Source organism: Anabrus simplex, chromosome 1 (assembly GCF_040414725.1).
Source record: "Anabrus simplex isolate iqAnaSimp1 chromosome 1, ASM4041472v1, whole genome shotgun sequence".
In the NCBI taxonomy this organism is placed as follows: Eukaryota; Metazoa; Arthropoda; class Insecta; order Orthoptera; family Tettigoniidae; genus Anabrus; species Anabrus simplex.
In genome coordinates, this window is record NC_090265.1 from 897478722 (window position 1) to 897498052 (window position 19331).

A 19331-nucleotide genomic window follows, 5' to 3' on the forward strand; every position below is an offset into this window, starting at 1 on the left:
GGAATTTTGCTTTTAAATTCCCAATAATATTAGTATAGGCAAGAACAGTAACTTTCCTTACTACGCTTGTAGCCAGGTGCAGACGTCTTGGCTTGGGCTGCGAGAGGTTTTGACGACAGCATCTTGAAATTCAGTCCAGTCTCATCACAATTAAATATCTGATCACCGGTTAATCCTTCGCAAGAATTATTTCTTGAAATTCACTTTTCAATTTCACGACCTCATTGGATTTCAATAATAATATAAGAAAATTTATTGGACTCCAACCTATTCAATACATTACAGGATGTTAACATTTTTAGTTAAACATCTTTAAAATGGAGACATGTTTCGCCCTCTATGTGGGGCATCATCAGTCATATCAAAGCACCTCAAAATTACACCAGACGTCTGGTTGGGACTTATGAACATGATATGCGAGAGAGAGTACATTATAAAACACTTACAAGGTCTTATCTGAAATGAAATAACAAATTGACTAGTTACACATAGTAAAATACGTTAGTGGTTCTTAACATTAAAACGAGGCCATCACATGTACAGTATAAACAATGAAGGTAATTAAAGTCTATTTGATGTTGAGTTTGAAGGTAGTTTTACGTAGTATATACAAATGTTAGAAAATAAAATACAATTTACAATTACTGTACACTTATTTATAATTGTTAAAATTGCTGAGGAGAAACATTCCAAATTTGTCTATTTGTGATTTTGGCTCCAACCAAAATAATTCGCCCAAGGATTCATGAGGTAGTCACCTCCATTGGTCACTCTCTATATGGATGAAGTGCCTAGTGTAATGAACTGCAGTTTTTATTGATTATAAAATGAGGCTGTGCTAAGACAGAATTAAACAACAATGGCTTCAAATGAAGACGGTTAAAATGTCATTAGATTCTTCCTAGTTGATTAGAGGTTTGCGTATATTTTTGTTGTTGAAGTGTAGAAAGTCAGTTGTTGGTTGAATGGGCAACGGTCGAAAACATTGTGCAGTGCAATCGGTGTTTGAGCTGTCTTACGTATGAGGGAATCTGAAATGGAGGATTTGTCTTTAATTAGTTAAGTGAAATGACGGAAAAAGAGATGAAAAGAGGGGGGGGAATTGTTGAGAAATGAAAATGTGAAAGTTGAAGCTTACCTTAAAAGCTGTTAAGCTGTTACCTAATTGCTAGGAGGTTTGTGGAGCACTGGCTGTCGCTGATGTCCTGCTCCTCGTGTTGTACGTTTGACGTCTTAGAGGAGGGGAGTGGATTTGAGAAGGCGGGGCTGTGGGCATGTGATTGGCGCTTGGGGAGGAGTTGTGTGTATTGGAGGGAGAATAGGGGCACGATGAGTTGAACGGCTTAGTGGGGGTGCTTGGAGAGCTTGTTTTGAGGACGTTAACAAGTCTTTTGTCTTTCAGATTTAACCTATTGAGCGAAAATATAATTGTTCGTAAAGAGGGCTTCGGTTGTCTATTGGATCATTTAAATTTTTATTATATTTTTGGTCCAAAAAAATATACAAATTTTCGAACTTGGTCATGAGTTTGCCTTTATCTAGTCTTTTTAAAATTTGGAGATCCTGTTCGATTGTAGTAAAACTATGTCCGGTGTCTTTCATATGGATGCTCATGGCTAAGTGTTTATTGTGCTTTTGGGCATTGAAATGTTCTGCATATCTAGTTGCAAAGTTTCTACCAGTTTGACCGATATATGAACTGTTACACTTAGCACATTTCAGTCTATAAATGCCAGAGCCCGAAAATTTATTGTTGTCCGAGTTTATCCTATTGTGGTTGAAGAATAGCTTTTGATTAGAATTATGGGTCTTATAGGCTATCTTAATATCATGTTTTTTTTAAAGGGGTAGCGATTTGATGTATGATGGGGTTAATGTAGGTGAAAGATGCGTATTTAGGCTTATTTATTTTCATTGGGGAGAGGTTCGTGGCCAATTTCAATTTCACTTTATTGATTATTTTCTGTATGATTGAGGCATTGTATCCATTGAAAACAACTATTTCTTTTATGGTATTTTTTTTTTTTTTAATTTAACGGTTGACATGGGAATTTTTAACGCTCTGTAAACTGTAAATTGAGGCTTGTTTGTGCGATTGTGGGTGAAGAGAATTTTGTTTTATGGTTGTGGGAGTGAATGAAGGTTTTCTGTGAATTTGGAAATCAAAATTGTTTAAAGTCCTGGTGATTGTAATGTCTAAAAATTTGATGAAATTATTGTCCTCATCTTCTTTAGTAAATTTGATACAATTATCAAGGCTGTTTAAGTAAGTTAGTATGTCTTCACTATTGTTGCAACTTTTGTCTATTATTGCTAATGTGTCATCGACATAGCATAGCCAAAGACACAAACCAATAATGCTGTTTGTTATTTTACTATTTTCGAGGTTGTCCATGTAAATTTCGGCGAGTATTCCCGAAATGGGATCACCCATGGCTAGACCTTCTTGTTTATATATCTTATTGTTGAACGTAAAATAATTGTTATGAAGAACGAAGGTTAGCAATTTTAAGCATTCTTCTATTTCTAACAGACTTAAGGTGCTGTGTTTTGAAAGATTAGTTCGTATGATTTTGATAGTTTTCTTAGCGGGAATGTTCGAGAACATGTTGGTAATGTCAAATGAACACATTATGTGGTTAGGCTGCAAATTAAATTTATTTAAGGTTTCGCATAGTTCTATTGAATTTTTTATAGGGTGTTTATTGTGAAATGTGAAATGATTCTTGAGAAATTTTTGGAGGAATTGTGAAGTTTTGTACGTTGGACTGTTTCGGCTATTTATGATGGGTCAAATGGGAACGTCATTTTTATGTACTTTTGGCAAAGATCTGACGGTGGGTAATTTGGTATTCATTTTGATGAGTTTTTGATGTTTGTGTTCGTTAAATAAAAAGGGTGAATTTTTTAGGAGTGTTTTTAAATTATGCTGAGTTTTTAAGATGGGATCTTTAGAAATTATTGAGTAAGAATTATCGGAAAAGAAATCCTCCGTTTTTTGGATGTAGTCGTATTTATTCATTAGAACTACGGTATTGCCTTTGTCGGCTTTCGTTACTATAACATTATTGGTGTCTACCTTTTTTCTTAATTCGTGGGTTTGCTTGAGAACGGTGAAATTATTGATATTGGAAACTTCTTTTACAAGGGTGGGTAATTTCTTTTTTAACTCATATCTCACATCATTTTGTCTGTCGAAGGGAATTTGTTTATTTATGTTGGATTCAACTTCTGCTATTGTGGTAATTATGTCCTTGGCTTTATGTGGACTAGGCCAATTATATTTTAGGCCTTGGTGAAACAAACGAATTTCATTGTCCGAAAATGTGGTGTTAGATAAGTTGATAGTGGTTGGGGTGTTTTTCCATGAGGGGGTGGAAGTTTCTCTATTTTTGTTTTGGTTTAAGGATTTAGCTTTCTCTTCTATTAGACATGTCAACTTGTGGTCTAAGATTTTTTGCTTTTTGTCTAATATGTTCTGCAATTTGTGTGCGATGTGTCTTTGCTATGAGTTCCATTCGAGAGGTGATACTGAATGAGCAGTGATCAAATGTTCCCGGTAAAGCTGCAGGTTTAGTAGGGATTTTTTTCTATACATTAGTTTTATTTCATTTCTGAGCCAGATGGTGTTGACTTTGTTTTGGACGTCTTTAGATTTGAGTGTTGGAATGTTTTTCCTTTGAGTTGATTTTAAGAACTTAGGCACCAGACCTAATCTTAAACATTCTTTTAAGAATAGAATATCTTTTGAAATTTTACCGATTTTGATTTTGAGGTTTTGATATCTATTTTTATTTTTATTAGCCTGGTTGGCCTTATAATTACAAGTAATGAAAATCATTTTATTTTCCGCATTGAAAGAATCTCAATAATAATATAAGAAAATTTATTGGACTCCAACCTATTCAATACATTACAGGATGTTAACATTTTTAGTTAACAGTTTTAATTAAACATCTTTAAAATGGAGACATGTTTCGCCCCCTATGTGGGGCATCATCAGTCATATCAAAGCACCTCAAAATTACACCAGACATCTGGTTGGGACTTATGAACATGATATGCGAGAGAGAGTACATTAAAAAACACTTACAAGGTCTTAGGAGAAACATTCCAAATTTGTCTATTTGTGATTTTGGCTCCAACCAAAATAATTCGCCCAAGGATTAGAATTATGGGTCTTATAGGCTATCTTAATATCATGATTTTTTTTTAAAGGGGTAGTGATTTGATGTATGATGGGGTTAATGTAGGTGAAAGATGCGTATTTAGGCTTATTTATTTTCATTGGGGAGAGGTTCGTGGCCAATTTCAATTTCACTTTATTGATTATTTTCTGTGTGATTGAGGTATTGTATCCATTGAAAACAGCTATATCTTTTATTCTATTTATTTCTTTTTTTACGTTAACGGTTGACAGAGCGTTAAAAATTCCCATGTCAACCGTTTGAGAGAAGGCAGTTCAGGTTTAAGAAAGGTTATTCCTGTGAGGCTCAACTTGTAGGATTCCAGCAAGATATAGCAGATTCAGGTCAAATAGACTGTATCGCTGTTGACCGATCCAAAGTCTTTGACATAGTAGACCATGGATGAAAATGAGAGCTATGGAACTAGACAAAAGGGTGACTGACGGGGTGGCTAAATTTCAAAAATATAAAAACAGTGTTAGAGTAGGTGAAGCATTATCTGATCCATTAACGATTAATTTAAGCACAGTATCCTATCTATGGGATATTCTATCATCCTAATTTAAAGTATTACTAATAGTACCTTTCTCTGCTGCTTTTATCTTGTCCATTAACCAAGAACGAAAGGTGGGAATTGGTGATAAACTGGAAAACTTTGTTACAAGTGGAAATTCTGCTTGTAGTTCTCTGACAACTCTCTTGATTAAGTAGTTTCCCAGTTCAATACCCTGAAATAAGAGAACATTTTAAAATATTTGGATTTTATAGAGAAAAAATTACAGAATAGCCAGAAAAGAAGTATGCTGAAATGTAAAACCTATACTATTTTATTTAATTGTGTATGTATGTATCATCCAATCATCCAAATCATTACATCTTTCCCCCAACATGTCCAGCTCCATGGCTAAGCGGTTAGCGTGCTGGCCTTTAGTCACAGACGTCCCAGGTTCGATTCCTGGCAAGGTCAGGAATTTTAACCATCATTAGTTAATTTTGCTGGCATGGGGACTGGGTGTATGTGTTGTCTTCATCATCATTTCATCCCCATCACGACGCGCAGGTCGCCTACGGGAGTCAAATAAAAACCTTCACCTGGCGAGCCGAACATATCCTCAGACACTCCCGGCACTAAAAGACATATGACATTTCATTGTTTCTCCCCAAAAACAAGATGTCAGACAAGGATCTGAAAATGACTGGTCCCAATTTTGTTGCAAGAATGGAAGAAATGATATACACGAATCAAAAACTATTCCTATGGAGTGGCAATCAGCTCTTATACATTCTCTCCATAATAAAAGGGCAACAAAGCAGGTGTGTATAACTACGGAGGCATATCTCTTCATTCAACTGCCTATAAAATTCTATCAAAAGCACACACACTGGTGTATATCAGGCTCGCTTTTGTAAGACCCGCTCCTGTAGCGATCAAATCTTTTTACTACAGTGTCTCATCAAAATTGGATCTCTTCATATCAAACCACTTGTATTGACTTTGGTTGATTTCAAGAAGGCCTATGACTCAATCGACCAATTCAGTCTTCTTGATATCCTAAAAGAGATGGGCATCGACAACAAGACTTGTTCCATCATCAAACTCGGACCAACACTTATTCACAAGTGAAATTCATGGGGAAATCTCTAGGTCCTTTGAGATTAAGACTGGTGTTTGTCAAGGCAATGGGCTCTCACCCATTCTTTTCAACTGTGTTCTTAAAAAGGTTAGTGGAGAAATGGACTACCCAATAGTGGTATTAAGCTGGGCACTGGATCCAAAGTAGTGACCATCAACTGCCTTGCTCTTGCATATGATGTAGTCCTAATGGAAGAATGACCTCAACATTGCCTGCCTCCAGGATGAAACATTATAAGAAGTAGCTGAAACTGTAGGTCTGTAAATATCTTTTGAAAAGAATGAAGTAATGATTTCTGATCGTCACAAATACAACTAACTCCTTTCTCAATACCAAATGTGGAAAAATCAAATGCATTCATTTTAATTAACTTGGAGAGTTCATTTCCTTTAATTCATCATCAGTGAAAGAAGCTCTGAAATATTAGGCTAAACACATGGAAACAGCTTTTCACCCCTGCAAACCCCCTTATCAGTCCATATTGATCTCATGGCAGGCCAAACGTTTTCCTTTGTGAAAAGCTAATGGTCATGAATATGTCTTTCAATAAATGAAACTCAAATATTGATAACAAATAATTTATTTTCATCATTTCATACAGCATCCTTGGCGACCAAGGCCTGCGGTGACGAATAATGTGACGTCACACTTTATTTATACAAATCGACAGCCGCAGCATATTTGGTGACCAAGGCATATGATAACGACTAATGTGAAGTCACTGCCACTACACCACAGTAGTGAAGTCTTATATGCTGCTGAATGCTTGGCATGGTAAGATAGATCATCATCGTCATCATCATCATCATCATCATCATCATCATCATCATCATCATCACCATCATCCTAAACCATCTCCAGTTTCCCGGGTGTGGTATATGAGCCTCCTCCACCAACTTGTCCCAATCATGACCTCTCAGCAGTACATCGTTCTTAACTAAATCTATCCATTTCCTTCGTGGCCTTCCCACGGGTCGTCTTCCTTCTACTTTTCTGTCAAATTCCTTCCTTGAAGTTCTATTAACCCATATGCACCCACCCGCCCTTTGCTCTGACATTGCTAGGAATCCGCCAACTTTTTAGTATGCAACTTGCGTGTTGCAAGCTTTCGGTTAAAACAGTATAGTGGGTGATCGACTGCGTGTATTATCACGGGACCTGTTTTATATTATTGAGAAATTCCACACTATTGCTCATGACACAAAAAAAAAGAAAAAAAAAACAGAATACAGAAATATAACACATAAAAAAATCCCTTTGAAATCTTAAATTTTTCATTAACTTATCTCACCTTGGAAGTTCTTTAGTGTGTGTTATGGCCTTAATTATATGACACGAGCCTAACATTTGCCTGATTTTGAAATAAGGAAATAATAGGAAACTAATATGATATGAGCCTAACATTTGCCTGATTTGGAAATAAGGAACTAATGGGAAACAAATCACGAGAAAGTGAATGATGAGATTCGAGCTTATATCCCAAACACGAACTTTACAGCCATATGTCTCACTCGTATTATTATTATTATTATTATTATTATTATTATTATTATTATTATTATTATTATTATTAAGATTCAGTCTGAGGATCAGTGGTAAAGTATTCACATCCAGGTACCAAGATCGTAGGTTCAAATCCGGCAGTCGCAATCGGATCTTGAGGGGCGGGAGAAAGTTCATTCGGCATTCCATGTTGTACAACATTACAACGTGAAAGATCTCTGGTGATATATTTCGTGTTCATTCATACACAGGATCACTAATAACTTCTTCCTCACTAAAACTGCTGAAATCAGAGCCTAAAACATCACATATGCTTTGAATTTCACTATTACTGAGCATTTTGCGCGAGCAAGCAACTTCCTTCTCAGCTATCTTGTCAACAACAGAATACAGATTTCTCGATCGATATTTTAATCCATTCTCTTTGCCAAATAAGCATATCAGAGCACTCTGGTGACACTTTGAGACACCAAGAACAGATTTCAATTAGAAATGTTTCCGGAAAAAGCCAACAGATGTCACAAATGTCCCCAATATGCGACCTTGCATCCCAGCGTACCAGTCCGCTTGTGGAGTCCTGGCCCAGCCGCTCGAGCGCGTACCAGTCCGCTTACAGGTGCATACGGGTTAACTGGCATCCTCTTCATGTGACCAAACCACTTCAGTCTTGATATCTGAATCATACTGAGGAGAGAATCATCTATTCCTACTTCTTCTCTAATTTTCTCATTCCTATTGTCTTCAAGGGTTATGAATTTCATGTTGTTGGTCCGTATTGAACTGTGAATAACATATGAATTATAACACAGTAGAGATTTCCACCTATTCAATACCAAGATGCATTTACAATATTTACATTACATGGGACAAGTTTCATGACCTCTTGTCAACAACAGAATACAGATTTCTCGATCGATATTTTAATCCATTCTCTTTGCCAAATAAGCATATCAGAGCAATCTGGTGACACTTTGAGCATATGTAACTGCCATTATACCCAGAAGACTGTAGTGTGATACTTTAATATCGGTACTTGTTGAATACATAGACCTTCGTCAGCTATAACGCAAAAGTACAGGTAAAGTAAGACTACAGGTCTAATTTTCACAATGTATTAGTCAGTTTACGTTTTCTGAAATGTTTATGAAAACGTTTGCACTGGGCGAATTGGCCGTGCGGTTAGAGGGGCGCGGCTGTGAGCTTGCATCCGGGAGATAGTGGGTTCGAATCCCACTGTTGGCATGAAAGAAAAATTCTCAAGAAAGATCCTCGGTCCAGATCAAAATTCTAACAAGGGAACATTGGCAATGGTTAAGTCGCCGATCGCGATGAAACTTGGAAAACACATTGAGGTACATGTAAAAAAGATGTCGGCATCGATTGTGGGTGCCAACATTCATTAGGGCGTTAACTAAGGGGCCTAAAAGTTACGACATTTCAAATTCCGCGCGATCAGCAATGAATACCTGCTGGCCAATGATGCTAAGCCGGCACACTGCGTGCCTGGAGACACGCCTCTGCACCTCCTCCCCATCCCACTCCAACTAGTTCGCCTCCGCACGTTTCCCTTCTCCCCGCGCCTGCCCGTCTTCTTAGCTGTCGAAGATAACCGGTGCTACACTTTGCGTACTCCATCAGCCTTCCTCATATCTCTCCTTTGTAATTTTCACAATGTATTAGTCAGTTTACGTTTTCTGAAATGTTTATGAAAACGTTTGCACTGGGCGAATTGGCCGTGCGGTTAGAGGGGCGCGGCTGTGAGCTTGCATCCGGGAGATAGTGGGTTCGAATCCCACTGTTGGCATCCCTGAAGATGGTTTTCCGTAGTTTCCCATTTTCACACCAGGCAAATGCTGGGGTTGTACCTTAATTAAGGCCACGGCTGCTTCCTTCCAACTCCTAGGCCTTTCCTATCCCATCATCGCCATAAGACCTATCTGTGTCGGTGCGACGTAAAGCAATTAGCAAGAAAATGTATGGTGCCCGTTGTTAATTGTGTTTTGTTTCTCTTTTCTTTTCATTACTTTTTAATGTTTCGAATAGACCAAAGATTGTATTTGTTTACTATCGGTTATTGACGGGGAGTTTGCCCGATGTAATGTATACGGAGTCATGTACTGTACTGCCTTGTAATTGTTTGTTGTTGTACCAGTTCGTTCAGTAGCCATTTAACTTTTTGCATATGTAACTGCCATTATACCCAGAAGACTGTAGTGTGATACTTTAATATCGGTACTTGTTGAATACATAGACCTTCGTCAGCTATAACGCAAAAGTACAGGTAAAGTAAGACTACAGGTCTGCCTGTGATTACTGCATATCTACTGTATACAGTATATAAATGCACATCTTTTTATTTTTCAAGGCTTTTCTTATTACCTCAACCTTTACTACATTCCATGTCATACTCATATCAAAGTTGCCCATGCATTAAATTTATTTATATCAGACAACCATTTTTTTCTTCTTCTTCGTTTTGCCTCATGACTGAGGCGTCGTGACTATCATAATATTCAGCCCTCTAGCCGATGAACCATACTCCGCCATTCTTCCCTATCTAAAGCTTTCAATGTGGTTACTCTGAGAGAACACTGTAGGGGCCGTTAACCATGTCAATCCATCGCGTTGGTATTCGTCCTCGTTGTCTGGTTCCCTGGACTTTGCCCTCAACAATCAGCTTTTGTAGACTACCATCTCGGCGCATTATATGTCCAAAGTAGCGTACAATTCGTTGAGAGACCTTACACGATAGACGAACTTTTATCTGAAGTTGGTTCAGGATTGATGTGTTCGTGCGATTGCTGCAACTGAAATATTTTGTGCCCGTCACTGCACAACATCGTTCAGTACAAGCACAAATAAAAACATTCTACCTATAGTCCTATTCCTTATACCAGAGTACGCAAACGGAAAATACCAGTAGTTTCAAACTCGGAGTTTATAATTGTTGTTGTCGTCCGGGATGTCGTTTCGTTATGACACAACTGATAGCGTACACGAAATGGGTGGGGGAAGGGGACATAAAAAGTAGATCTGGACCTATAACCAGGTTTTGATATCCCGAGGTACCGAATCTCATTACATTTATTGAGATTCTCTACCCGGACATGCAATTTTTTACATAAAAAGGTACCTATTTAACGTTGTTTAAAGGTGGGAGACTTATTTAGTGATGGGTGATTTAATTAATTCCATATGTATATCCACTCTAAAGGACACTACCGACAGCTTTAAGGCATTTTAGAAGTAAATAATAATTTAAGCGTAGGTAGGACGCGGTACCCTATCCCACGTTTGATCACACCCGGTGGTACTTAACTCGGAGTTGTACCCACGAATGTGACAACTCACTGGAATTAGCAGAAATGAAAATATAACATTTGAATAAAATATGGGTATATTAGTAATGTTATTTGTTATCATTATGTGTGAAACGGAACGTTATTTAAAGGATTTCAATAATTATAGTACGAAAAGAAGCAAAGTATAGAGCCGGTCCCGTTCAACAGCTAAGCAGCTGTCAAGCGCGGGAGGAAGGGAAACATGCCGTGGTGGACTAGTTGGAGTGGGGTGGGGAGGAGGTGCAGAGGCGTGTCTCCAGGCATGCAGTGTGCCGGCTTAGCATCATTGGCCAGCAGGTATTCATCGCTGATCACGCGGAATTTGAAATGTCGCAAATTTTAGGCCCCTTAGTTAACGCCCTAATGAATGTTGGCACCCAAAATTGATGCCGACATCATTTTTATGTGTACCTCAATGTGTTTTCCAAGTTTCATCACAATCAGCGACTTAACCATTGCCAATGTTCCCTTGTAAGGGCGAATATCATCTGAGATCAAATGCAGAGCTGTACTCTAAATCTGAAAAGCTCTCACTTGTTATAAGGAAGCGCTTAAGTTTTTTAAGTTATTTATAACTTTTAGAAATCTTGATTTTCTCCAGACTTTGAAATGAACTACTCCATAGGTAACTGCAGTGAAGGAGGATCTGGCTGGTGTGTCTGAGACACTGGTTCAAGAAAGAAGTTAAGTTCAGGACCTGGGTATGTGGGTAAAGAATCTTCCAGAAAGAATGAGAAGATGACCAGGTGCAAAATGATCCAAAGAACTGCATTCTCCATCCTGATGAAGAAGTACTGGAAATCCAGAAAGGCTGACAAGTGTTAGCCGTGGTCCTAGGAGACCGAAATGGTACGTTAAAAAAAGAGTAACAAATGCTAGTAAGTGAGGTGTCTAATTATCATAAGGAAGAGGAAAGAATTTTCCAATCTCTTTTTAATAGTAAAGAAGATGGCAGCTCAGAAACATCCAACAATACATTGAGCAATGGTTTTATTTCCGTTTAAGGTGAAAGAGTTAACAAAAGAGGTTGTGAAGAACTTCAGCTAAAGGTAAGAATTTCAAACATAACTTAAATGTTGTTGGTTGCAAAATTTGCTTTTTCTTTATGTAAAGAAATAACTGCATTCCCTGGTGCATGTTTTCAAGTGAAATAATCATACCTGAATGTGTTATGTGTTTGTATCCTCTTTGCAAGCTTCATATCTTTGATTATTAAGATTTATACCCTTGTTTGTTCCGTTTTCATTCTATTACCAAACCTGTTAGTTCAGTTTCTTATGCATTTTCCTGAGTCCCTCACCTTCTACCACCTTGTATTGACATAAATATGACTTATGGCTGGGGGTCATCCGAAAATTCATGTAACGTGGCAAAATGTACGATGTCATTAGTTGTTACCACAGGCCTTGATCGCCAAAGATTCTGCAGCTGTGGATTTGTATAAACAGTGTGTGTTGAAACAGAAAGTGTACAGCCAGTGATGTCACATTAGTCATTACTGTAAGCCTTGGTCACCAAAGATGCTCTGTGAAGTGATGCAAATAAATTGTTCGTTACCAATTTCATTTATCGAAAGGCATACTCGTGATCATTAGCGTTTTGCAAAGAGAAAAGTTAATTTTATTCTTCTTTCCTTTTGCTCTCCTTTTTCTTGTATTTATCTCACTCTCTCTTATCCTACACTTCCTATAACAAGAAAGAAGAATTCTCAAGAATGGCTCTCTCAATGAGTATGATTGCCTGCTGTCCCAATGAAGCAATAACATTTTTACTTGTTTTCTAGAATGCACCCTATGGTACAAATTATTATATGAACATTTTCCCTCAATGCAACAAAATAATTTTATTTTGTATGTACTGAGGTTTAACACAACAAAGAGGGTAAAGGAGAGAAGAATTACAAGTATCTGAAAGATGCCTCACTTGTCATTTCCACTTGAGAAGACTTGCATACCTTATTTAATACTAGTTCATGAAAGAGATATAAAATACACAGTACATAATATAATAAATTTTCCACATCAATGCTCCAAGCCTGCAAGTACAGACCAGTCATTCCTCTTGAATAATTACATTTTACATGAAGAATTGCTATAGAATTTTCTCTCTTTTCTTGTATCCAAAGCTTATGACAAAATATTTTCTCTAAGATTTTAGAGTGTTTTAGTGGAAGAGAAATAGCTGGTCTATAGGTGCATGCCTGAAACATACCCTATTTACTGGCGTTTTAGACCCCCTTTTTTCCCACTTTTACAGCAAAAAAAAGTAAAGGGGGATCCAATATGCAATAACCTCAAATTTTGTGCAGTGAACACATGACTTCTAGGCTATAAAAAGCTATAAATTGTACATGTAAATATTCTACACTATTCTTTAACAAACTTATGAATGTATTTGAGTTATACTGGCTATGTTCATTGGAAGGCAGTATTTCTAAATGAAAAAAGGCAATAAATGGTGAACACGACTTCAGGCCTAGGCCCATATATAAAGTAAATATAGTTAGTTTTAATTACTCAAAGAAAATATAGTTATAGTTACTCATATCACGTCATTAGTTTCATCTCATTAATTCCTCTGATGGGGTTGATGTCAGGAAGGGTATACGGTCGTAAAAACTCACTATGAAGATTCATATCACTTCATACTCGACACCGTAGAGAAAACGGATAAGGGTGTCATATTATCATATTATGCAATATTGATACAAAATAACTTAATGGCCAGTCATTTGTCTCTGTCAGTTGAGCACAGTAAACCTGATTACTGCTTTCATTTGAATTATTGTCTTGCGCCACCAACTTCCCTGTTACCAGCGTGTCGGCATTCCAAGTGATGTCATCTTCACTGCCACCTCATCAACCGTGCACTGCAATCGAGAGCATTCAAGGTCCTGTCTTTTTGAAACTTTTACAAATAGTTTCATTCCCGACTATAGAGTCCAAACAATGTGAATCCATTCCCAAATGGTTTCTGGAGATGGTCTCTGATATTCCCAGTTGGTGTATTTCTTACAGAATTGTACAATACTATTTTAATCCTCCTAGTCAATACTATATATTTTTTCGTCCAATTAAGACGAAATTTCACATATCAATAGACATGTTTCGACCCGGCGTTGGGTCATCCTCAGTAAGACATGTAAAATGAATTTAAAACACAGGAAACGCAAAAAAAGGAAAGGTCAGTTTAAAAGCTTTTTAAAAAACATGATGAAAGTTTAAAAACTGTGAATAGTTGATTGTTTAAAACAGTCTTGAGCTGGAGGTCTTTCTGTTACAATGTTTTTGTTGTCCTTTGGTGTGGTTCAACTGGTATCTGTATACTATTGGCTTAGTTGTTGTGTTCTGACATGGGCTGCTATACATAAGCATTACTGAAGTTGAACCGTCTGATTTTAGTGTTACGTGGCCCACTTGTATCACCCTTGATCTACAAGCTACAAGCAACACGTCTTGCATCTCGACTGCGGGAGCAAGTCAGTCAAGAGCTGGACTCCGTAGTGACTGATGCATGCTTGCAATGCGGGGGTCGGACACGAAACTATTCACCTATTTGTGCGATGTCATCAGAGCTGCAGTAGGCCTACGCTACGGAGTGGGCATTTCTCAACTACAAAACACAGATGTATCGCATGACTTCGACGCATGTTTTCATTTCATGGGTCTTACAGGCGAAACTATCCACAAATTTGTGCAATATCAGAGATGCAATACGACTTGTACCCGCTTCGAAGCAGAATTGTTGTTCTTCTCTGATGAATTACGTTGGGGGTTCTTGTGTGTGAGATTTATTATTTTCATTTTCTTCGTCTTGAAAAGCCGGGGTGGGGTGTTCTAATACATGAGGGGGTCTAATACACAAGTAAATATGGTACTTTACTGTATATCACTGGAACATTCACATTTATTTTACACATATCCATAGAAACTGCTATTTGAAAACTGTATATGAAATGGGAGCTCTCCAGTTGGTTACAGGATGGAGGAACAGCAAATGTATGACGGAACATTGATAAGCAAACCTGTAATCCTTTCTGAGTTGAAGAGATGGAGTAGAATATTGCTGCTTTGATGTTATTTGGATCCTCCACCACAGGATCCCCAGACATGGAAGGGAAGGCTGAAGTATCCACTAGCAACAAACAAGTTAGACAAGCATATTTCAACAATAGTATTCAAAATTTCATGGAAATAAAGAGAGTATTTAGCACATAATTATATATTTTTTAGACTTATCTTTCATTGAGAAACCCAATTTTATATTTTCAAAACTACCATACAAGAATTAAAATGATGTAAATGGTATGTTTTCCTTGTAGTCAAGAAAAGGCTGCTGTTTGTTAAAGGCACATTCCTGGGATGCATTTTGTCACCTCTTCTTGTCAAGTTCACAGCTCAAGAAAATTAGGAAAAGGTAACAGAATAAGTGAAGGTGAATGAAATAATCATTAACAATTTCAGACACAATATTGTGATACAGTCCTTTATCCTGAGGCATAATGCAGCCACTTCAATGTACATCAATATCAAAAAGACTTAAGTCATGTTCATCAGCAAAAGTCAGAACTATCCTTAGTGGTAACAATTAATGGTAAATTACTTAGAAGAGTAGTGCTATGACTTATCATTAGGGCCCGGATTTATATGCACTAAAAAACCTGAAAATATGCATGCAAATATGCGCTAAAAATTAGAATATATGCACGGAAAATAAGGAAATATGCTCTTAAAAACATGCAATTTTATTCACTTACCTATTTACAAATATCATTTATTGCAAAAAGGAGCATCACAATAGGTAACTAGTAGTCTTTCAATGTTTTCTGGAGACAAACTATGTCTGTTGTCCGTCAAAATGAGTTTATAGGCTGAAAATGATCGTTCTACATCAACTGACGTAATTGGACAGTACTTATACATGGGCACCAACGTTTCGGAGCATACATCTGGCAAGGATACCCTAGTTCCACTCAAATATTGACTAATTAACTTAATCTTCTTCAGTCCTGGGTTCGAATTCAACACCTTTTCTAACTTGCATTTAATCTTCTCTCCAATTTCGCCTGGAGCGTAATTCAACGAAGATGCAGCTTTTTCAACGAGATCAAGTGATTCATGGAGGGGAGTACCCGAAGATTCTAAGCTCTCAATGGCTTTTGGAAGTCTAGAAAAATGTGCATGAATGAAATTCACATCTTGATAAACAGTAGCGGTTTCAAACACAAATTTTGCACCACTGACACACACAATATGTTCATCTTCAAGTTTTGTAACCACTTCTTTCACTTCATTAAAATGTTCCTGATAAAATGATACTGCAGATAACCATGTTCCCCACCTAGTCAGGACAGGTTCAGGTGGCAAAGGAACTTCAGGTAGACAATCTTTGTAGAACTGGACACGAGCTGGTGCTTTCAGAAACAGTTTCTACCCACATCCAATTAAATTGTTAACAGCTGGAAACTGTGCGCGTATTTCTTCGGCAATGCGGTGTAATCCGTGCGCTAAACAGGTTACGTGTATGAGTTTTGGATAAAATACTTGGAGGGCCTTTGCTGCTTTCAACATATACGAAGCTGCATCTGTGAGCAGTACAAGCACTTTACAACAATTAGTCTCAATTTCAGATGGCCACAATAGTCGCAGAGAATCATTTACAAATCTTGCTATTGTGCTATGGTTGGTTTTCTCTAGTACTTTACGAGCAAGAAGATGTGGCTTACCGGGTTCGTCTGGATGTAATTTACCAACCACGAAATTTGCTATGTAACGGCCACACTAATCCGTTGTCTCATCCACCGATATCCAGACACAGTTCCTTCCGATATCAGAACGGATCAATTCCAGGGTAGATTCATATAGCGGAGGTAGGTAATTTTTCCTAAGAGTTGATTCATCTGGTATTTTTTGATTTACACAATATTTCTCGAGAAATGATCGCAGAACTGGATTGTTTAATTTATTCCATGGAATGTTGCTGCATACGAAAGCCCTGCAAAGATCATTTGAAAATGTATTAAGACTACAGGACTTGGGCTTTACCTGTGTAAGAAGTAGTTGTTGTGGTGTGCTGTTCTTCTCCTCCTTTGCTTTAATATGTGCAGTTGTTTTGAATGCTGTTCAAGCTGAAATTTCTTTTCACATTTCACTTCCTTTGAGCAAACTTGACAGTACACGATGACACCATCTGTTGAATAGTCCCTATTACCCGACACCCACTGATATAGTAAATCTCTTCTGCTGCTCTTTTCCTTAGGCATTTTTTAAAAACCAACACTTTTGGAAATGAGATGCAGGGCATTAAAATGGAACGTAACTAGTGAACTGAAGATACTTCTGTCCTGACCAAGTGCCCAGCCCCCTGAGATTATTATCTGCTGTGGTAGAGAAAGGAATTCAGGGAAGTCCAGCCTGCCTACCCACACCTAAGCTATCTGTTGCCATTGTCAGTTGTGAAAGTGAAGTGCCGTTACACAGACAGTCGAAAATACCAACTAGCGAGGGATGCACATAAAATAGGCAACAAGCATGGGATGTACAAAACAGATTTATTTTAGTAGTTCTTGTAACTGTCCTTAAATTCAGACATTATATACCGGAATATGCTGTTACGTCTAGAATATGCACTAACCCTCAAAATATGTCAAAATATGCAATTGCATATGCGCATATGCATTTTTTTAAAATCCGGGCCCTACTTATCATCACTCCTGATTGGAGTCCTACACTGAAAACAGCTGGCTCAATATTCTATGCTTCACAATCAACAAAAGGCAACGACCACCACCAATTCTCTACTCCAGCAGGCTGGGTGTGAATTTTTTTTTACAATGGACTGGTACAAACAGGTGGGAGCAATGGCAAGATGGTATTTGGAATGAGGAGATAAAGGCTAAGTTAGGAATGAAGTTGATTGATAAAGCTGTACACATTAACCAGCATTTGTGATGGGATCAGGTGAGGCAAATAGAGGAGGATAGGTTACCTAGGAGAATAATGGACTCGGTCATATAAGGTAAGGGAAGTAGAGGGAGACCAAGATGATGATGGTTAGACTTGGTTTCTAACGATTCAGAGACAAGAGGTATAGTACTAAACAAGGGCCACAGAGCCAGTTACAACTATATGAACCAATAGTAAAGAATTTAGGTTTGTTTTTCTGTTCTGTCCTCTTTATATGTTCCTCTCAGGACTCAAACAGTAGCACAGTAACAATGAAAATATAATTTTATAGTTCTTTCAGAAATTATTTATTATATGAATAGGAATAAGTCATGTTTAGTTATAGTGAAATAAATTAATTTCTGAAACAGTTCCCACCATGTCAAATGAAGGTTATTGGAGAGTTAGTGATCACAGGTTTTTAACAGTCAATTACCGTATTTCACGGCATAATCGTCGCCACCGCGTAATCGTCGCATCCTTTATTTTCAATACAAAAATCGGACTTTAAACCTTTAATTACATAATCGTCGCACGTCCAAATTTTATTCACTAATCTGGTTAAAAGGTAAATGGAACTGCAACGTAAGTTGCACATGAATGCGCAATTTAAATACGTGTATGGTTTATGGGCAATTTGGCAACACAGTTACGTTTGCGACATGTTGCACAACGTATAAATAAATAATACCGGTATATGTACGACGCATGGCTTACCGGTAGACTATCGGCAGTTTGACAACGTGGTCGCGAGACAGTGTACTATTTATTCACCACCTACATATTATGCTTACCGGTAGACTATCGGCAGTTTGACAATGTGGTCGCGAGACAGTGTACTATTTATTCACCACCTACATATTATGAGTTCCCATTTGAAATACGTAAGGCTGTAAGTTATCGCTTATCGGCAACGTCGCCAGGAATTACCGGCTAGGTAGGTTGAATGGACCTCGAACCAGCCCTCAGATACAGGTAAAATTCCCTGACCCGGCCGTGAATTGAACCCGAGGCCTCCGTGTAAGAGGCAAGCACGCTACCCCTACACCATGGGGCTGGCTCCTGTGTTATTGCGCACGAAGTGAAATCCAAGATGATAACGCAGATTTCCACGGAATTATTCAGCCGAATTATTTACGATGTCTCAGTTGTCATCGCTAGACTCTTATCTTACTACTACGTCATAAGTGTCCGGGCATGGGATGAAAACTTTTCAAATCAAATCAAATCAAAATCTCTTTATTTGCAAATGAGGTGTCTACCTCGGTGGCAAATGGTACACTAAAATACATTATTGTCAAGCACTAAATATTAAATTAACAAGAGAAGAAAATTTTTCCTATAATCCAATATTATACAATTTACGCTAACAATGTTTTCTATTAAACACACAGCTCATCCTTAATAAATTTATATTGTTTACAAAATTCTACTTATAATATCTCCTGTACTACTTACAAATATAGTCAACTGATATACAGTATGTGGAATTACTTCAAATGATAGTATACAACTGGTATAACATTAATATTTACATTGCATTCATTTATTTATTTACTTTTTTTACCCGTTCTGGATCCTAAGTAGCATAACGACCTGCTGCGTCTTAACCAGAGCCCCTTTTGCCACCACTTTTCAGAGTTCCTGAAGGGCCTTCACAGCTACCGTAGCGGTCCCAGGGCCCTCGAAGTCCCCACTGTACTTTTATCCAAGCAGTCAAGA

General features: G+C 37.7%; 1 protein-coding gene across 1 annotated transcript in view; it reads right to left on the reverse strand.

Annotated features, from left to right (window-relative positions):
- The window catches only part of LOC136874623 (malonyl-CoA decarboxylase, mitochondrial), a 93975-nt gene that overhangs the window by 27367 nt on the left and 47277 nt on the right, over nucleotides 1–19331 (reverse strand). Inside the window, exons 6-7 of the mRNA XM_067148254.2 lie at nucleotides 14690–14799; nucleotides 4771–4915 (exon numbers count right to left, since the gene is read on the reverse strand). Coding sequence (XP_067004355.2) covers nucleotides 4771–4915; nucleotides 14690–14799 — 255 coding nt within the window. The remainder of the gene's footprint in view (nucleotides 1–4770; nucleotides 4916–14689; nucleotides 14800–19331) is intronic.